The following is a 21940-nucleotide window of genomic DNA, read 5'->3' as shown; positions in this document are numbered from 1 at the left end:
ATTCCAGATTCACCATGGACAGATATCTTGATGGACTTTATTGAGGGCCTACCAGTTTCTAAAGGTCATTATGTTTTGTGGGTGGTGGTTGATAGATTAACTAAATACAGTCATTTTGTGTCTCTGTCTCACCCTTACACGGCTAAGACAATTGCACAATTGTTCTTACGTAATATTTTCAAGTTACATGGCTTCCCTAAGTCTATTGTTTTAGATAGAGACCCTATGTTCACTAGCACATTTTGGAGGGAGCTTTTTAAGCTTCATGATGTCCAGCTATGTCACAGCACTGCCTATCATCCGCAAACGGATGGACAATCTGAGGCTGTGAACAAAGCATTCAAAAATTATTTGAGATGTTTTGTTGGGGACCGACTGAAAGATTGGGTGCAATGGATATCACTAGCAGAATATTGGTATAATACCTCAGTGCATTCATCCACGAATATGTCTCCATTCCAAGCTTTGTAGGGGGTTCCACCTTTGCGGCTTGTGTCATACATGCCAGGGACCACTCGTGTGGCTGAAGTTGATCAACAGTTACTAGATTGAGATAAGATGCTCTGTTTGTTGAAGGATAACTTGCATTGAGCCCAGAATCGGATGAAGAAGTTTACCGATCTTAAAAGGAAGGAACGGGTTTTTTCGGAAGGGAATTTTGTTTACCTTAGGTTGCAACCTTACAGATAGTCTTCGGTGGCTTAACGTCATTCCTTGAAGTTGGCTCTGAGATTTTACGGACCTTTTTGAGTGCTCCATAAGGTTGGAACCGTTGCATATAGTTTGGACCTCCCAACTTCATCTTAGGTTCATCCGATATTTCATGTGTCCCAGTTGAAGCACAAGTTAGGCTTTTCTGTGATGGTTCTTCCTCAACTACCTCCCGTAGACGTCTCAGGCATCATTAAATCAAAACCAGCGGAGATTTTTATTAGAAGTTTTTGTAAGCATAATAATCGGGTTGTTGTCGAGGTGTCGGTCAGATGGCAAGGTCAGATCGCCAAGGATGCCACTTGGGAGGAGTTCCACTCGCTGGCGGCGGCCTTCCCACACCTTGTGGGTAAGGTGTTTTGAGGAGGGGGGTAATGTCACGGGTTAGGGCAAAGTATGCGAGAAGGCAATTTGAGTCTGGGACATTCAGAAGTGAAGAAGAACTACGATAGTGAGGCTTAATTGCGTGGCTTAAGTGCACGAGCCTTGAGAATTAGAAGCAGATTAATCAAATAAGCATGTAAGCCCATTATGGGCCCATTAGATACATTAGAATACAAATGTATAAAAAGGACTCAGTATGTACATTTGAGGCATTGAAGAATACAAATACAATTTGGATACTTTCTCTCTCTCTAATTCTCTCTCACTTCTTCTTGAATCTTGAATCTTCCCTGGAGCATGTGACATTCTTCCTCCACCGTCCCTCTCGCCCACCACCTGCTTTGCCCACGCTGAAGCTCACCGGCTACGCCCATACCAGCTCGGCACCACCGGCTCGAGCACTGGCCACCCATCTCGAACACCCATCCTGGTCCTTGCGGCTCAACACCGAAAATCTAGAGTGTGGATTTGTGGGTTGTGGGTTGGGTCAGGGATATTGTGTAGCTGGGGTTTTGTGGATTTCCTCAGAAATTTAGAAGGAGAATAGAGATGAAAATGATGTTGAGACTGGATCATCGGAGAGTGTTCCTCCTTTATTAGACCAGAAAAAAACACATAAAACAAAAACAAAACAAAACAAAGACTGAAAAATAATGGCAGGAAGGAAGTGAGGGGGAGGAGCCAAAGCTGCCACACACCTTCAAGCTAGTTTCGGCGTGAGGAGGTTTTTTGGAGAGAAGTTGGAAGTTCTCTCTCTAGAAGCTTACTTAGACATTACTTACAACAATGGACTTGGATATGAATAAATAAACAAAAGGAATTGGAATTGGCTTTCAATATATAGGCTTCGAGCTGCATACTCAAGTCAAATGACTTGCCTTGCAATGTTTGCCATTTGCATGCCCAGCTACCATCTCAGCATACACAACATTGCTGGGACTCAGAGTACTGATGTATACTTGATAAGAATTCAAAAGAAGGAAAAATTGCCAAATTTTTTGGAATTTACAAACAAAAAGGGTAAATCATGATCTCCAACAAAACCCGGTCTGGTCATCTTGGTATTACTTGGGAAATTTGTGAACTGCTAGCCGAATAACTTCCTTGCTGTGATTGAGAACTGCTCCCCACAATTTCATCAGCTTTTATTGAAAATGCTGGCTTTTTAGGTGTAGGAATAGGAGCAACTTCATTTTTAAGCATTGAATAAACTTCCAACATTGTTGGTCTATCCACCGGATTTTCTTGGACACATAAGAGTGCTACTTGCAAGCATCTCATGAGTTTGAAAGATGAAGAGGAATCATCAAGTAAGAGATCAATAAACTCCATGCCTTTATCTTCTTTCCACAACTCATACGCCTGCAATAATCCCATGCATGTTCCTCATCTTTATATATCAAAAGCAAAATCTTGAAATCGTATGAAATTAGCTTAATGAAGTGATACTAACATAGTCTAGAAGACTCAATGATTCGTTTGGTCCATAAGAACATGAATTCCTCTTGCCACTTATGATTTGCAGAAGCAGAACTCCAAAGCTATAGACATCATACTTCATGGAGTATACTCCTTTCCTAACATATTCTGGAGGAACATAGCCACTGCATTGCATATGTCAACAGAGATTTTGAGAATTTAACAAGATAAACATTTGCAAGAACATTATACGAGTTGAGGACTTACTATGTTCCAACAATCCTGCCTGTGTTTGCTTCATGTTCATCTTTCCCAAAAAGTTTAGCCATACCAAAATCCGATATCTTTGGATTCATATCATTGTCTAGTAAAATGTTGCTACCTTTGAGATCTCTATGAATTATGGTAAAATTTGAGTATTCTTGCAGATATAGAAGCCCTTGAGTAACCCCTTCAATGATGTGAACACGTTTTCTCCAATCTAAGATATGCCTTTTGATAGGATCTGTTGGAAATTAAAATTGTTAGCAATTAATCGTTACCCATAATAAGTCTAGCCAAACACAAAAAAGGAGAGTACTACTCAAGCAAAAAAACATGGCTTTTCATGATCCCATAAATTTAAAATTTCTCAATACTGGCATAAAATTTCAATATGGCATACCAAAGAGGTAGAAATCCAAGCTTTTGTTTGGCATGTACTCATAGATCAGCATCTTTTCTTCATTCTCTATGCAAAATCCTAGAAGTCTAACTAAATTTACATGTTGGAGTCTGGCGGTAAGAGTAACCTCATTTGTGAACTCTTCATGTCCTTGAGTGGAAGTTTTAGAAAGTCTCTTCACTGCTATTTCTTGCCCTCTTGGTAACTCACCCTGGCAACGTTGAACAAATGGTTAGCTTGTTTGGTAAGCTAGACTTATAAGTACTAGCCATTGCATCATCAGCTTATAAGATACATTTTACTATCTAAACCCAAAGATAATTTTTTGCCAATATTCCTAACCTTCAAATAAAAGAATAAGCATGGAAGTGATGCGTTACCTTGTACACAGGGCCAAAACCACCCTCCCCAAGCTTGTTTGCGCTTGAAAAGTTATTTGTAATGGCTGTGATCATAGAAAAGCTGAACACTTGTAGATGCGGAACGCTGCTATCAAGATTTTCAGCAGATGGGGGATTGGTTATGGGTCTAGATAGACCTCTTTTGCCAAAAAGAATTATGCCTATAACCAAAGATGGAAAAAAGAAGGAAAGAAATTGTTGAGCTCATATATCATTCTAATAAAAGGGTATCTCTCCTTTCCATTGATATTAATGGCAAACTCGATGATTGATGGCACTTACCTTTTAACTTCAGTACTCTGCCTTGTACACAACACATCATGAAGACTACAAGGATTATGATCAAAGCAATTGGAAGGAGAATTATTAACAATAACTTTTGCTTGTTTCCATGACCATTTTCTTCATCTTGAGCTGTCATTGCAGTTCAGAAATTGAAACAAAAATGTTTGCATGCAAACACATACATATTAACTTTTTAAGCACTACAAAGAGAAATTTAGAAGATGCATTTATAATACTTTTACCAAACAGGTGCCGCCAAGCTAGGTGTTACTCAATTTATGAAATTTTGTGCCTCCAAACCAAACTTAAGTTATCAAAAGGGTCAACCTCCAACTTATTTAAGCATAACAAGAGGGTATTCTTCAACTTGGGTTAAAATAGTGGCATGGATACTTTGTTGAAGTCCTTGCTCTAGCAAGTAGTCATTGTACAATAACTGCTTGCTGCTCAACCTTCTGTGGGTAACTGCAAATGTAGTTACCTATTGAATGCCAATTAAATGCATTCATATTTGAGGCGATACTGATATTTGCTTATAGCTGAGGGCCTCAGACACACCCAAGAAGAAGAGAAAAGAGAGAGAGCCCAGAGCTCTGAAAGAAAAGAAGAGAGTTGAGTGGAGTGTGATCTTCCTCCTCTATAATATTTTCTTGTGTTTCACTATTTATTAGTGAAGCTATTTTCTGTGGATGTAGGCAGTTGCAGAACCACGTTAAATTCTTGGTGTCATTGAGTGCATAGGTTTACTATTTTATTTCCGCTTTTATTTTTTCCGCTGTGTTGATTTCCCCAACACTTGGTATCAGAGCTTTTGTTAGAATGAGTTTTTTTTTACAGAAAACTCGTTTTTAGTGTGTTGCTCAGTTTGTAAATTTGAGCATACCACTGTGTTCGTCTCATCGAGACAAGAAAAACGGTGAAAACCAGAGGATAAACGGACGTTGCATGCCCCCACGCCCTGCCTGAAGGTTGGCGAGTGAAGCCCATTCTCGACACGCGCCACATGCGCTTAGGAGAGGATTGAACGCGTGACACCCAAGCGCCACACGCACTCCAGAGAAGCCATTGCGTGTGATATGCACTCGCCTGACACGGTACAGACCTCCAATAGGCGCGTGACTTACACACGCCCATGTTTTTTTCGCGTTGCACGCGCTGACAGTTCTTGTTTTGGTTATTTTGCTCATCCTTGTGCTATCTGAGTCTGATTTTGATGAAACAAGATTCGTTTTTAACAAAATCAGGCATTCCGAACACAACGGTGCTATCCGTTTTGTAATATTCCACCTCAAAGATCCTGTACTTGTATTTTGTATTTAGAATCAGTCTAAATCCATGGAGGATTCAGCATCAGGCGTAATGATAAAACTGATTGCCTCAAACTATAGTCTTTGGAGATCTCGGATGGAGGAGCTCTTGAACTGTAAAGATCTGTCTGACTCCTTGGAAAATGAAGGGAAGAAGTCAGATGAATTTACGGATCAAGTGTAGAAAGAGATGCACAAGAAGACTATCGGTCAGATCAGGCAATGGGTCGACCATAATGTATTTCACCATGTGGCCCAAGAGATAGATGCATATAACCTCTGGAAAAGTTAGAGTATATGTATCAAGCTAAAACTACTCGAAACAAGGCCCTCTTGATGAGACGGCTTGTTAACTTGAAGTTGAAGAGCGACACCTCTATTGCCAAGCACACTAGCAAGTTTCAAAACCTAGTTAACCAGCTCAGGCCCGTCAAATTGAATCTTGGAGATGAAAAACAAGCCCTACTACTTCTTAGTTCATTACTAGACAGTTGGGAGACTCTGGTGGTCTCCCTAAGTAACTTTACTCCAGATGGAAAACTTACCATGACGATTGTTAATGATGTCTTGTTCAATGAGGAGGCTAGACGAAAAGAGATGAGTATGAATCAATCTCATGTCCTTATCACCGAAAGTAGAGAAATGCCTCAAGGTAATGATAGAGGGAGAAGTGGAGGCAGAAACAGAGGAAAGTCTTAGCCACGTGGAAGGTCCAGCAGTAGCAGGAACCAGCAGAAGGGTAACATGAAGTGTTACCATTGTGGCAAAGAAGGCCACATGAGGAAACACTGCCACAAGTTTTTAAAAGAGTAAGGTCAAAGTAGTAAGCTGAAGAAAGAAAATGGTGAAACTCTTGTCACTCTTTCGGGAGATGTGGCAATACTCTCCACCAATGATGAGACGTGTTTGCACGTTGCAAGCCATGATATTGAGTGGGTGGTAGACACAACAGCATCATACCACGCCACTTCCCATAATGAATTTTTCACTACGTACAAAGCAAGAGACTTTGGTACGGTAAGGATGGGAAACTCTAGTTCCTCAAAGATCGTGGGAGTTGGCAAAGTTCAGATAAAAACCAACAGAGGTTGCACCACGGTATTGAAGGATGTTCGACACATTCTTGACCTTCGGCTCAACTTGATTTCGGGAACAACCCTTGATCGACAGGGCTATGATAGCTACTTTAGCAAAGACACTTGGAAGCTGTTACAAAGTGCCATGGTTGTTGCCCGAGGTCATATTTATGGTACGTTGTATAAGACCCATGTGAAGATCGGTTCTGATAGTCTCAATGCAGTGGAAGACGAGGCATCACCGAATATATGACATAAGAGACTCGGACACATGGGTGAGAAAGGGTTCGATACGCTTGTGAAGAAGGCACTCATCAAAGTTGCCAAAGGAACATCGTTAAACCCTTGTGAGTACTATTTGTTTGGCAAACAATGAAGAGTCTCGTTCAATTCCTCTATGAAGAGAATATCAGAGTTATTGAGTCTGGTACACTCTGATGTATGTGGTCCCATGAAAGAAGAGTCATTGGGAGTTAACAGATATTTCGTGACATTCATTGACGATACTTCACGAAAGGTCTGGGTATATGTTTTGAAGTCAAAGGATTAGGTCTTCGAGCACTTCAAGAATTTCCACACCCTGGTGGAAAGAGAGACGGGAAATAAGTCGAAGTGCATGCGAACGGACAATGGAGGAGAATATGTTTCCAAAAGGTTCACTGCATATTGCGTTGATGGCGGTATTGGACATGAGAAGACGGTCCCATATACCTCTCAGCACAATGGTGTAGTCAAAAGAATGAATCGGACCATCATTGAAAGAACAAGAAGCATGCTCAGTATGACCAAGTTACCAAAGCCATTATGGGGTGAAGCTGTTCGTGCTGTCTGTTACCTAATCAACAGATCACCTTCTGCATCATTGGAATTTGAAGTTCCTAAGAAGGTTTGGTCTGGAAAAGATGTCTCTTACTCTCACATGAGAGTGTTTGGGTGCAAAGCCTTTGTACACGTATCCAAGGAGTCAAGACAAAAGCTCGATGTCAAGTCAACTCCATGTATCTTTGTTGGATATAGAGATGGAGAATTCGGATACAAGTTATAGGATCCAGTGACAAAGAGAATTTTCAGAAGTAGGGACGTTATGTTCCATGAAAACCAGCACATAGGAATTGAAGCTTCCTCGATATCAGTAGAGCTTAGTTCTTATACTCTAGATCCTGCACCATTACAGTTCGCCACAGATAAGGAGGATATGCAGGATTGAGATCCAGAAGCAGAAGAAGAAGCTCAGGGTGTCGAGTAGGGGGAGCAAGAACCCTCTCCACCAGCAGCTGGTGTACCATCACAAGGGTTAGATGGTGATGAACCTCATTTTGTTGATGAAACTCAACCAAGAAAATCGGCAAGAGGCCGCCTACTGATTTCGTAGATGAAATATCTGGAATCAGACTATAATTTGCTTACTGATGAGGGGGAGCCCGAGAGCTTCCAGGAAGTTCAAACTCATACTGATAGAAGCCTATGGGTGCAGGCAATGCAAGAAAAGATGAGTTATTTGCATAAAAATCAGACTTATGAGTTGGTGAAACTTCCTGAAGGAAAGAAAGCCCTAAAGAACAAATGGGTGTTCAAGCTGAAAACTGATGGCCAAGGAAAGTTGATAAAGCATAAGGCTAGATTGGTTGTCAAAGGATTCCAGCAGAAGAAGGGAATCGACTTTGACGAGATATTTTCTCCAGTGGTGAAAATGATGTCAATCCGAGTGATACACGGATTGGTAGCCAGCTTGAATTTGGAACTCGAACAGATGGATGTGAAGACAACCTTTCTCCATGGAGATTTGGAGTAGGAAATCTATATGGAGCAACCAGAAGGGTTTGAAGCTCCAGGGAAAGATCACTTAGTCTGCAAGCTAAAGAAGGGTCTCTATGGCCTCAAGCAAGCACCGAGGCAATGGTACAAGTAGGGGTGTAACCGGTCTGGTCCGGTCCGGTTTTGGATAAAATCTAGGACCAAACCGGTATGTACCGGTTTTGTATTTTTCAAAACCGATTACGCACCGGTTACCCTCCTAAACCGGTACTTCCGATTTTACCGGTTTCCGATCCGGTCCGGTCCGGTTTTTTCATTTTTTTAAAATGTAAATTTCACAATTTGTCATTAAAAATTTGTTTATAAAAAAAAAATTGATTTAAAAAAAACTGTTTTATACTTTTATTAATATATTAGACTATATAATAGTATTAATATTAGACTATTGGTATAGTTATAAGTTATATATTAGTATTAGTTATAAACTTTTAGTGATTTAGTATTAACATTTTATATAATAATTTATAAATTATAATAAAAAATTATTTCATATGAATATATATGTTATATATAAAATTTCACATAAAAATTTATAATTATACATTATATATAAAACTTATATATATTAATATTTAATATATATAAAATATTTTGTATAAAACTTATATATAAAAATATTATTTTTTATTTTTTTTAATCAACCGGTCCGGTCCGGTTCGGTCCGGTCCAAAAAATCCCGGAACCGGAACCGGAACCGGCCGGTTTTTACGTTTTAAAAACCGGTTCCGGACAGGACCGGTTCAAAACCGGTAAAACCGGTCCGGTCCGGTTTGAATTTACACCCCTAGGTACAAGAAGTTCTACTCATTCATGATGAGTTATGGTTACAAGAGACTTGTTGCAGATCAGTGTGTCTATGTTCGAAGATTCCAGGATGACAAGTTCGTCATACTCCTTCTTTTTATGTTGATGATATGTTAATCGTTGGTGAGGATAGGTCCATGATTAACAAACTAAAGAAGGAACTATCTAAGTTCTTTGACATGAAGGACTTAGGCCCAGCACAACAAATTTTTGGCATGAAGATTGTTCGTGATAGAAAGCCAAAAGGGTGTGGCTATCACAACAAAAATATGTTGAACGGGTTATCAAATGTTTCAACATGGGAGATGCTAAGCCAGCCTATACTCCACTTGCTAACTACTTCAAGTTGAGCAAGAGCTCGTGTCCTTCTTCAAAGAAAGAGATTGAAGAAATGGAAGTAGTCTCCTACTTTTCAGCAGTAGGAAGCCTGATGTATCCAATGATTTGTACCAGACCAGATATTGTTCATGATGTAGGCATGGTAAGCAGATTCCTTTCAAATCTAGGAAATGATCATTGGGAAGCAACTAAGTGGATTCTCAAGTACCTAAAAGGTACATTGAAGATGTGCTTGTGTTTTAGGGGAGGTAAACCAGTTTTGGAAGGCTATATTGATTCAGATATAGTAGGAGATCTGGATAGTAGGAAATCTACTTTGGGATTTCTCTTCACCTTTGCAGGAGGAGCTATCTCTTGGCAGCTCAAATTGCAGAAGTGTGTTGCTTTATCTACAACAGAGACAGAGTACATTGTCACAACAGAAGCTGGGAAAGAAATGTTGTGGATGAAGCGTTTCTCCAAGAACTAGGAGTTAGTAAAAAAGACTACATGGTACATTGTGATAGTTAAAGTGCTCTAGACTTGAGCAAGAATTCAATGTACCATTCCCGCACCAAGCATATTGATATTCGCTATCATTGGATACGCGAAGCAATGGAACAATAGCTGTTGAAGCTTGTGAAGATCCATACGAAAGAGAATCCAACGGACTTGCTGACGAAGGTGGTTACAAGTGAGAAGCTTGAGTTATGCAGAGACATAGCTGGGATGGATATCATCTAAGTAAATGGGCATGGAGGGGGAGAATTGTTGAAGTCCCTACCTTGCTTGTTGCTCAACCTTCAGCGGGTAACTGCATTTGTAGTTACCTATTGAATGCAAATTAAATGCATTCATACTTGAGGCAATATTGATATTTGCCTAAAAATTGAGGCTCCCAACAATAGCCTCAGACACACCCAAAAAGCAGAGAAAAGAAGAGAGTTGAGTTGAGTGGAGTGTGATCCTCCTCTTCTGTAATATTTTCTTGTGTTCCACTATTTATTAGTGAAGTTATTTTCTGTGGATGTAGGCAGTTGCCGAACCACGTTAAATTTTTGGTGTCACTGAGTGCATAATTGTTCTATTTTATTTCTTCCGCTGTGTTGATTTCCCCAGCATACTTGAGTTGCATTGAAGCTCTTTGTCAGGTGCAGAGTTCTAATACTTCTGGTATGACAGCTCTCATTTAAGGTTATTGAAAATGGCCTACGTCATCAAATTGCTATTCCTACTATGAACTTCCGATTACCACATGATATCAGCCAAAATCCTAAACTAAAGCCTTGTCATATAAAACACCCTTTTTCATTTGTCAAACAGGCTGTTGGGGTCGTTAGACCCTCTTGCTGTAAGAGATGTGAATTTAATTATTAAATGTCAGTGAAAAACGAAAAAATGAGCTCTATTTTGCTTTTTTGTGAAATTTTAAGGCAATTTTCCTAACAAAGCTGCAGAAGAACAAAATACAACCATTATAAATTTCAGAGTACCTGCCCGAGAAAGCACCCAATTGTCATCATTAATGACCTGGAACACATTGTAACCAAGTAGCTTCTTCTCCTTAGCATAAGCAATCTTAGCTCTGATAGCCTCCACATCATCAAAATTAATCCAAGTGGATCCAATAATGCAGTAATTCACAACATAAGTGGCATTAAATATTGATGTAGCACGATAACTTCGAATGTACCACTTGATGTACTTGTAACTCATGCTGCCATCTGGTGTTACGGCCAACCCTGATGAGGGTGCACCGACGGCATTTTCTTTGGGATTCACAAGCGTCCAAGCGTAGCCATGGTACGGCAAACCTAAAAGCAACTTGTTTGCTGGAAACCCTTCAGCCAACCACTGCCTTATACCATTATCAGTATTGACATGGCTTGACGGATCATATAAAGCAGCATGAGCATGTGTAAAGTTCTCTTTCGAAGGCAGATGATAGTCATATGCCACAATATGAGCCCAATCCATATTTTTTTGTATTGAGTCAAATGGGTAACTCCCGAATTCGAAAGCTGGCAAGTAACGAAGAGCCATTGTCAATATCAATTGTGCTTGGCTAGTGTTTCTAGATTCAGAATTCACGTCAGCTCGCCACTCATCCAACATAACTCCCATGTTGGTCATGTCTGAGGCTGTGTTAGGCCAAAGCCAGAACAAGTCTATGCCTTGAAAACCATATTGTCTTGCTGTTTTTATTGAAGATTGAATGAAAGATATTCTATGGGAAGATTGGCTGAGCATTGAAGACAATACTGAAGTGTTAACTTTGTCACCCAAGATGGATTGAGCTGTTGCAACTTGTCCATTCCAGATAGAAAGAAGTGTGACAACGGATGGGTTCCTGCGTTTTACAATGTCGGTGAAGTTGGCGAAGTATTGCTCATCCGCTGAGGGGATGGAAAGCTGGTATGTGGAGGAGTCGACATTAGCAAAAGCGCATATAAGGTGTGTAAACAAGGCAGAGTTAATGTCAGGAATGGGGGACTCGCTGCCAGCATACCAGTAACCGGCTTTGATCCAAGTTTGAGCATCAGAACAGCGCAAATGTAAAGACAAATATATTGACAAGTAGAGGACGATATTGATGGACTTCATGAAAGGAAAGCTAGATGATAACTCTTACCAGAGTTTGATAACACTTCTTTCATGTGAAAAGCATACGATTAAGAACAGCATATAGGAAAATTGAGGATATCAATTCGGCTTTGATACGTAAGCAAGAAAGAAATCCAAGTTATGATGGATGACACGGTTAGCCGCCGGTCCCAGGAGGCTTTGATATTTTAGACCATCTCCTCCCTTAAGTCTTACTGCAATTGCGTTGACGTATAGCAAAGCTACCTCAGGTCCCTGTCGATTTTTCTTTTTGTTTTATGATTGTGAAGAACTTCATCCAAGTCAACAAACGAATTAAAATGCCTAGCATTTTCTTTTATGGTTTTTTAATATAATTGATGCGACTCTGCATGGTTATCATAAGGTGAAGAAATATGTTGCAATTGGCCATCAAACCCCAAGGATCACCTGATTGAGATTACTTGTCATCTTCCTAATTACCAACGGCCAAAAGATGCCTGCCATATCTTGCATTTGTTGTCAAGGGCTAATCGTAAATGCATATAAAGGCAGGGGAAACTTCCCAGTCAATGCCTGATCAATTTGTCTACATTCTATGGATTTAGGTTTTATAATCTAAATTCCAATTTCTCCTGTAGCTGGAAAGAAAACTAAAAAAGTAAGACATGGACTAGGAATGATGGAACTTGTCCCTTACCTTGCTGCAGAACTAGATTGAAACCAAGGTAAGCCTGAAAGAAAATAAGTAGGATTTCCTTTAGAAGTCCAGCATATACAACCCTTTGTTCCAAATACCACGATAGAAATAAAAAAGGGTTGGTGACTTGGATGAGATTTTCATGCTCTCAATTGAAACTCACATTAACATCCTATAGAACAACTCAACGTATAAGAAAACAGAGGCCAAGATTGCTCTGTGCAAGCCCCTCTTTTTCTTGGCACATTCAGAGACATGTTGGGCTTAATACGACACCATACCTGAAGTTATTAATGTGAGCTTACTCCTCACTTGCCCGTCTATAGATCTGTCTAGCTCTAAAGACCAGAAGCTTTTCTTTTTTTTTTTTTTGTTAAAAAAAAAAAAAGAACAAAAACGAAATCTTTCATATAATTTACTCTTATTAAGGTTGGAACAAACATCTCTATACAACAGGTCAAACTAAACAGTCTACAATTTGATTCACTTCACTATAAACATGACAGAACTGGACATTTAACTCAGAAATCTTTACAAGAATATCATTTCTTTCTTCTTCTTTTTTAACAAAGCCGATGGCACTTGTAGCAGAGGGCAAGAATATTGTCTAATACATCAACTATTTCCCAATGAACACGACCAGTTCCTATAACCAATTCACAACTTCCCGAGCATTAGATTCAACCACTACATAGAACCAACTCAGCCTAATACAGAGATTCAATCCATCAAAAACACCTCTTACTTCAACTGGAGTGATGATGCCCTGCCCATAAAGAGATGCAAATCCTGCCAAAATTTTTTCAGAAAAGTCCCTAAAGTAAATCCAAATCACTATGTCCCGCCATCTTGAATTCCCTAGAATGTGTTAAAGATATAAATAACTAAATCTACCTCCTTTCATCCACTTATCTTTTTGGGACAAATGGTGATTTCACAAAAAATATTCCCATCCACATTCAATTTCTCCCATCCTAACAAGGGTCTCTGCCATTGGATGATAAGAATCTGAGGTTGCCTGCAAGGAACATTTGGAATGCCAAGCTGTTGAATCAAAGCAGTATTACAACCAACTTTACCCTCAAAACCTGACACAACATCTCAACCACCAACACTTCACGTTGAAACTGAATCCTGCATTCTCCCCCAATCTATCCTCCAACCACGAGTTCAAGAAGAGATCTGGCCTTAGCTGAAACCACAAACTCACTCTATCAATCCACGACTCAAATTTTGAAATGGAATGCTAATGTAGTGATAGTGTGGATATAGATAAGCTAGTTAATCATAATTGTTAGCCCAATTCCTATTTAAAAAGTATTCAAGCTTATGATACGATGTTGTTTGAAATGTTGACCGAAAGAGCAGTGCCTTTGTTGTTTTGTACGCGTAGAGACGACTCTAAAATTACAGGATTTTTTATTTTCAGCAAACAAAAAGTCGTGAAATCAAAACAATACATTTCTTTTCATCGGGGTTCCATATGGGAAATTGTCACTTCATTGACCGACCACAAGTTCTCCTGCAAAAGACAATTTCCTTCCTCATTTTCATCTCTTTGAATTGAAAAAGCAGGCTTTTTAGGACTATCGATGGTTCCAGCTTCATTCTTGAGCATTGAAGAAACCTCTAACATGGTAGGTCTATCAACAGGCTTTTCCTGGACGCATAAAAGAGCTACTTGCATGCATTTTAGGAGTTTGCAAGAAGAAGATGAATCATCCAGTGATGGATCAACAAACTCGAACGCTTCTCCCTCTTTCCACAGCTGATATGCCTGCAATAGTTACTCATCCTTGCAGGTCAAAAAGACTTTCAATGATAATTGCAGATATCACAAAACATCATGGGACAATCACCAAGTAACTTACATATTCTAAGAGGTTCAAATTTCCATGTGTCCCATAATAACACGTATTCCTCTTGCTGCTTATGATTTGCAAAAGTAGCACTCCAAAACTATACACATCGTATTTCGTCGAGTATGTACCTTTTCTCACATATTCGGGAGGTACACAGCCACTGTAGAGCATGTAACAGTGAAAAAGGATGAATACTACACAAAAGGGGTCAAATTTCATGAAAAGGCATGCTACTTACTATGTTCCAACAATCCGACTTGTGTTTGCTTCATGTTCATCCTTCTTGAAAATTCTAGCGATCCCAAAATCTGATATCTTAGGGTTCATGTCATTGTCAAGTAATATGTTACTAGCCTTTAGATCTCGGTGGATTATAGTAAAATTTGAGAATTCCTGGAGGTATAGAAGCCCCTGAGTAACACCTTCAATGATGTGAACACGTTTTCTCCAATCTAAAAGAAACCTTCTAGTTGGATCTGCAACAAGTTAAATTAGTGCTTGATTAGTCTTTAAAATGAGCGGGGGCAAGAAAATCACAACACTTCTTGGTTAGACCCATTTAAGCTTTTGAGTACAAAAATATGTTTTTCAGCATGTATACATAAACTGTGATAGGAAGAATAAAAAATTGCTGACCGAAGAGATATAGATCCAAGCTTTGGTTTGGCATGTATTCATAAATCAAAATCTTTTCGTCCCTCTCGGTGCAATATCCCAAAACTCTAACTAGGTTTACATGCTGAAGTCTTGTGGTAAGCATGACCTCATTTTTGAACTCTTCAAGGCCTTGGTTTGAAGTTCTTGAAAGTCTCTTTGCTGCTATCTCTCGTCCCTTCTGTAAGTTACCCTAAGAAAACCCACATTTCTCATTAGTACCACCCGCCAACAATAGTATAAAGAGCCACTCATAGTGCTGATTATTATTGGCCCCTATACATGTGTGTGTGTATATATATATAGGTACTCATTAACCCCTATAACAGTATCTCATATCACTATCAATTAAAATATAGTGTGCACAAACAAAGACATGTGCACCTGTCTATTCCATTTTCATTGTGCAGATGTCAGCCCTGTTTATCAAGAGATAAAGATTTTAAAAAGAAAAGCTCATAAAATCCCATCCTCCTGTTCAGACAAGTGGCGTATCTGGTATGTGGTCTTGAACTAATAAACATTACACGGTTGAGAGATTTCAAAGGTTGTTTAGTAATGCATAGTTGTTCCCAGCAACAGATCAATCCAGGTAATGAACAGAATGAATAATAATGTCATGGGAAAACTGTATCACCATTACTGATTTTCACCGTTAAAATTATTGTAGCAAAATCCCATTTAGAATTAAGAAAACAGAGTGGAAGAGAGGTAAATTAGACACTTTCTTTCCTGCCTTCTAAAGAAAAAGGAAATGGGAACCTGAATAAATCATGAAAGAAATTTGATGAAAAGAGTGAGAGAAACTGATGAAGAAGAATTGAGGAATCAGTGGCAGAAGGCAATGGTAGAGAGAATAGTTCTAAAAGGCTGTGATGAACTATGGTTTACAGCTAAAAGGTTGCTCTGTGTCTTTGGCTTGATGTTACTCTGAGATGAGATTTTGTTGTTCATTATATAACATTTGACAATGCGTTTCAAAAATTTCCTTCCAGATAAAGCATTACGCAATTGATCAATTGCCAAATGTTACCTTGTAAACAGGACCATATCCACCTTCTCCAAGCTTATTCTCACTTGAAAAGTCATTTGTAGCTGCTCTAATGGAACTATAGCTGAATACTTGCAGATTAGAAGCTTTGCTGTTAAAATCTTCAGCAGCTGATAGATTATTTTTTACTTTATGCAAGAATCTTTTCGCACTATCCATAGAACCTGTAACCAAAAAAAAAAAAAGACGGGCCAAAAATGTTTAGTAATTCCACCTCATAAATATGTGGATGTTGTTCCATTCATTTCATGGTTAATGGTGGTCTCAGAGTATGGAAAATTACCTCTCCCCTGTAAGTAACACGCAATAGTGCTCATTAATATCACAGCCGCAAAAGCTGCAGTGATAATTATAAACAATGACGTTCTCTTATTCTGTTGATCTTCATCTTCCACTTGAGCTGCAGAGGTAGTTGGATGATATTAGAATGTCCAACAAGATTCTTTAGGTTTCTTTCATTGAAGCTTGCATAATATGTGAAAATGACCACAAGCAGATAATGACGACCTAAGAGTACATAGTGTTGACCAAATTCAGAAACAGGCAACTCTGCCCCCAAGATAGCAGAAATATTGTTATGGCTTAAAACCAAAATTTATGTCTGGAGGCAAGACAGAGGCATCAGCCTTTTCATTGGCATTCACTTCAGTTCTCATCCATCAATCCCCTAATGTGGACAGTACAAGCTCAAAATGTTGGAAAACAATAGAGCAAGAGAACAGAAAAATTAAGGAGATAGGAGGCTTATGTAGTTCGACCAATTAGCCTACATCCACCAAGTCAAAGTCCGCTATAATCGTTTTACTTCATTAACTATTCTCAAATACAGATACATGGTAAGCAATTAAGGAGAAGAAAGAAGTGTTACATAAGGTAAAGAAAATAATGCGCCAATGCAATAAAAAATTGAAAAAAAAAATCATTGTGACACCTTGGTTGATGGCTCATTGGTGGGTTTAAACAAGAAATGAAACCAGAACATGGAATCTCTTTTGCTAAAACTAATGAACAATTGTAACGATGTTCGTTTTTGTTCCTCAATATAAAGGAATAAAAGAAACAGACCACATGGAATCTAAGAAGTGCTATGCAAATGTGTAAATGTAACCAACCTGCTGCTCTAGAAAGCACCCAATTGTCGTCATTGCCGACTTGAAACACGTTGTAACCAAGCAGACCCTTTTGCTTTGCATAAGAAACTTTAGCTCTAATAGCCTCCACATCGTCGTAATTAATCCAAGTTAACCCAACCGTGCAGTAATTCACCACTGAAGTAGCATTGTACACGGAAGCTGCTTCATGACCAAAGCTTCTAAGGAACGATTTGAAGAACTTGTAGCCCATGGAACCGTCGATGGTGACAGCCGGACCCGCAGAGGCTGCACCAATTGGATTCTTTTGCGGGCTCAAAAGTGTCCACGCATAGCCGTGGAAAGGCAACCCCAAGACCAACTTGCTTGGCAAAAAACCTCTTCTCTTCCACTCATTTATGCCGTTATCCGTGTTAGCCATGTTCGAAGGGCCAAACAAAGCTGCATGAAAGTATGTGACTCTGTCCCTTCCAGGCAAATAGTAATCGTACGCTTTTACATGTACCCAATCCAAGTTCCTCCTCATGGAATCAATTGGGTAAATCACTGAACCCAAAGCTGGCAGACGATTGCCGGCCATGACCAGGAGTAACTCTGGATTGCTTGAATTTTTAGCCTCGGAATTTACAGCAACTCGCCACTCGTCCAAAAGGGTACCGAAATTGGCCATTTCGGAGCTAGTTCCTGTTGGCACAACCCCACGAAGTGTTGGGGAAATCAACACAGCGGAAGGGATAAAAGCGGTAATAAAAGAGTACACTCATGCACTCAGTGACACCAAAAATTTAACGTGGTTCGGCAACTGCCTACATCCACAGAAAAGAGCTTCACTAATAAATAGTGGAACACAAGAAAATATTACAGAGGAGGAGGATCACACTCCACTCAACTCAACTCTCTTCTTTTCTTTCAGAGCTCTCTCGGCTCTCTCTCTTTTCTTTTCTCCTTGGGTGTATGATGCTCTCGTCTGAAGCTTTAATTTATAGGCGCATTACTTCACGTATGAATGCATTTATTGTTGCATTCATTAGGTGGTTGGGCGCTGGGGGTTGAGGGTTAAGCGCTGAGCAGTCAACAATGACTGCTCAGGGCATGGACTTCAACAATTCTCCCCCTCCATGCCCATTTACCTATATGTTTTCCATCCCAGCTATGTCTCTGCATAGCTCAAGCTTCTCACTTGTAACCACCTTCGTCAGCATGTCTGCTGGATTCTCTTTCGTATGGATTTTCACAAGCTTCAACAGCTGTTGTTCCATCGCTTCGCGTATCCAATGATAGCGGATGTCAATATGCTTGGTGCGGGAGTGGTACATTGAATTCTTGCTCAAATCTAGAGCACTTTGACTATCACAATGTACCTTGTAGTCCTCTTGACTAACCCCTAGCTCTTGGAGAAAACGCTTCATCCACAACATCTCTTTCCCAGCTTCCGCTGCGGCAATGTACTGTAATAACCGGGCTTAGGCCCAGCCCGTTGGTGAGGCCCAGCCCATTGGAGAAGCCCAGCCCTTGAGTAGTTTTAGTGAGACCGAACGGCGTCGCTTGGGTGAAGGGATTAATTCCCTTGCACTGTTTTTCTTCTTCGCGTTGCCTTCCCCTCTGCTCTGCATTTCCGGATCTCTCTCAACCGTGCGCACCAACCCACGACTCCAGCGGTTGCTTATCATCTCCTTTCACACTCAAGGTTCGGTTTTTACTCATTTCTTTGCAGACTTCTCAATCGGGTTCTCACTGTTTTCTTCTCCTTCCGCTGATTTCCTTCGTTCTGCATTTTCGGTCTGCAGTTACTGGATATTTCCATCTCCGTGGGTCTCGGTTTTCTTTAGTTCTTCGAAGTAGTCCGTGAGCATCAAGTCTGGGCGCTTGAATTTATTTTTCCTTTCGGTAACTAATTTTTTTTTCCCTTTCCTTCGTTTGTCTGTTTCACGCATGCACTGGTTGGTTGACCGTGCATCACACTTAGACTTATTTTTTCTTCCTCTATGCGCAGACCATTAGTAATTTCAGTAGATGAATTTTTGAGCGTTTATTTTTTTTAGTTGTTGTTTTAATTGCTGAAACAGTGAAGTGTATTGGAATTATGGAGGTGGAGGAGTATAATTTTGGGTGTTTTGTGAGTCGGTTTTTGAAGTATTACTTGAGACTTTTTGGTGTGAAATGACGGATCTTTTGGAACTAGTGGTATTGAATTTTTCTACAAGTTTTGAATTGTTGAATGAGTAGAGTATTGATGCGGGCACTGAAATGGTTTTATTCGAAGTTTGGAAGCGAAGTTTGGATTGGATTATGTTTTAATTATTAGAGTTGCTGTGGTTGATTTTGGAAATGATTATAGTCGGTTGGTATTATTAAAAGGTGTGGATGTTTTGGGTTTCAATTGCAAATGGGTTGAAGAGAGTTGTTCGGATTTAATTGTTAGATAGTTATGGAGCTGTGAAGGGACTGTTTGATTTTTTTATTCATTAAATAGCAGGCTACTAGATTGGTTATTAAATGTTGGATATATGTTCTTTTGTTTAGGTGGTGTTACTTTTAGAGTTCCGGCTCAAGGTGTTGATAATTCGAAGAAATCAGGTAAGCGGGGTTTATATACTAGTTTTACATAAAATAAATGAAAGGAGGTTGACTTTGAGAATAAATGTGTTTATTTTTGAAAGAGATGATCTGAAAACAACCTCAAATGTTTATTCTGCATATGCATAAATTCTATATAAGGAAAATGTTTTTCTGTCATGACTAGTGTAGACATGAGCAAGTTTTGTGTACTTTATTTCTGAACTATGTAAAAGAGCGAATATGAAAATCTGGAAGTTTTGTTATGAACAAATGAGAATATTTTGTTTATGTTTATCTCGAACATGTGAAATGATCTGAAGCCTTTCAATGTTTTGTTTTGATATGAGGTATCATCTGAGAATCTTGGCATGATGTTCTGATTATGTATATGATTGTAACCGGATTTTCGATGAAATCCGTTCTGTTTCTGTTAAGGCCCAGCCACGGGTATAATGGTGGTTTATAACCCTACCACGGGGGTGAAACATGGAAAATGGCCCAGCCACGGGTATAATGGTGGTTTATAACCCTACCACGGGGGTGAAACATGGAATATGGCCCAGCCACGGGTATAATGGTGGTTTATAACCCTACCACGGGGGTTAAACATGGTATTGTCCCGATGTGATGCTAAGAGATGAGATAAGATTATAATGTTTCAGTTTAGAAATGCCAACGGAAGTTCTTTTTGGAATAAGTTTATTTTCTGAAAACTTCGCTCTAATGTTTTGTAAAAGTTTTGTTTCTGCATTCTGAAAGTAAATGTTTTGTTCGGCTTATCAAATGTTATAAATGCTCATGTTTACATGCTGGTATATGCTCCTTGCTTGCTGAGTTGTTGATAACTCACCCCGTTAATCTTCATAATATTTCAGATGACATCGATGGTTCAGCTGAGGATCAGTATTAGAGTCTATGGAGAAGATTAGCACTAATTTGTGGTTGGATATCTCATGTTACTAGTGTTGGTGTTAGAGACTAATTATTTTCTTAAGTTGCTTCAATCGATTTAGACGGTTTATGGAGATTTATGTTAATGTTTTATTATTTTTAGTTGTTATTTGAGACAAGAAGAAGAGTTGATTATATTTGGGTTATTTGGATTGAATATTGGATAAATGAACTATTTGATGTGTTTAATTGAAGTATTTACGTTCGATTTGAGTTTTGAGAAAATGGGTATATTATTGATTTTGGGAGTACTCTAGCCTTGTTAGAGCTGATTATCAGGTTTATGAGTTAACTCTCCGGACCCTCGGGGTCGGGGCGTTACAGTTGGTATCAGAGCCAGGTTTGAATTCTGCATACTGTAGACCTTGGAGGTTTAGATATCTGTGGGTTCATAGGATGTGTAAATTTCAAAATAGGAATTGGAGGATTATAAGGATTGTCATGTGGATATTTAAGTTTGAGTTACAAGAACATTAAGATTGATTTTGATGGGATTTGAGGTTTTAAATTTGGCTGATGTTAGAAATTGAATTTGGAACTTTGAGGTTATAGATTTTAGTGATATACGTGTGTATTAAGTGATGTCAAATTTGCATAGTTATCTGATTTATATAGACATATATATGTATATGTGTTTATATGCATATTTTATTTATCCTCTTATTTATTTTTATTTACCTTGTATATTCGTTTTCTTTTATTTTAGAACGTTTCACCGAGTGTAGACTTTCAGGATGGCTGCTCGTCATAGAGTTCGAACTCTTGAAGATTTGAATGAAGACGACAATGGTGGGGGTTGCACGTTTGAACAATTTAATCGAACGCATCCTCCCACCTTTGATGGAAGAGGCAATGCGAATGCTGCGGAAGATTGGATACAAGACATTGAAGAAATATTTGGTGTTTTGGAGTGTACCGATCAGCAAAAAGTCAAGTTCGCAGCCTTTAAATTATCTGGAGAAGCAAAGAGGTGGTGGAATTCTGAGAAAATTATCAGGGAAGCTGAGGGGATTGGAGTAATTGTTTGGGCTCAATTCAAGCAGAGTTTCTTCGACCGATTCTTCCCTAAGGCAGATAGGGATGCTAGAGCCCGAGAGTTCACCAACTTGGTGCAGGGAACCATGACTGTGCGCCAGTATGCTGCAAGGTTTGCGGAATTATCACGTTTCGCCGCATACTTGATTCCCGATGAGGAGAAAAAGACTAGGAAGTTTGAAGAAGTAGAAAAAGGGGATAAACCTGAGTTTAATATTTCTGAAGATGGAGTATTAAGGTTTGGAAACAGATGTTGTGTGCCGGACAGTG

The 21940-nt window shown here is 39.3% G+C and overlaps 2 protein-coding genes across 2 annotated transcripts; both read right to left on the bottom strand.

Moving 5' to 3' along the window:
- Positions 1–256: 256 nt before the first annotated feature.
- LOC109000641 lies at positions 257–11788 on the bottom strand. The gene is made up of 12 exons (XM_018977593.1): positions 10678–11788; positions 5717–5959; positions 4258–4329; positions 3862–3993; positions 3559–3740; positions 3179–3389; positions 2782–3019; positions 2549–2699; positions 2164–2457; positions 685–880; positions 426–523; positions 257–325 (listed from the first exon to the last, which is right to left on the bottom strand). Exons 1-12 carry the CDS (start codon positions 11786–11788, stop codon positions 257–259), a joined length of 2997 nt encoding a protein of 998 aa, XP_018833138.1.
- Positions 11789–13810: 2022 nt separating this feature from the next.
- Positions 13811–17840, bottom strand: LOC109000988 (receptor-like serine/threonine-protein kinase SD1-8). Its single transcript, XM_035685683.1, has 7 exons — positions 17147–17840; positions 16318–16434; positions 16017–16198; positions 14966–15176; positions 14568–14805; positions 14339–14489; positions 13811–14244 (listed from the first exon to the last, which is right to left on the bottom strand). The coding sequence occupies exons 1-7, from the start codon at positions 17793–17795 to the stop codon at positions 13936–13938; spliced, it is 1857 nt and encodes a 618-aa protein (XP_035541576.1). The 5' UTR covers positions 17796–17840; the 3' UTR covers positions 13811–13935.
- Between the last annotated feature and the right edge of the window lie 4100 nt (positions 17841–21940).

Source organism: Juglans regia, chromosome 15 (assembly GCF_001411555.2).
Source record: "Juglans regia cultivar Chandler chromosome 15, Walnut 2.0, whole genome shotgun sequence".
NCBI classification, from domain to species: Eukaryota; Viridiplantae; Streptophyta; class Magnoliopsida; order Fagales; family Juglandaceae; genus Juglans; species Juglans regia.
The sequence above is the reverse complement of the archived record's forward strand: the minus strand, read 5'-3'. Positions and strand labels throughout refer to the sequence as shown.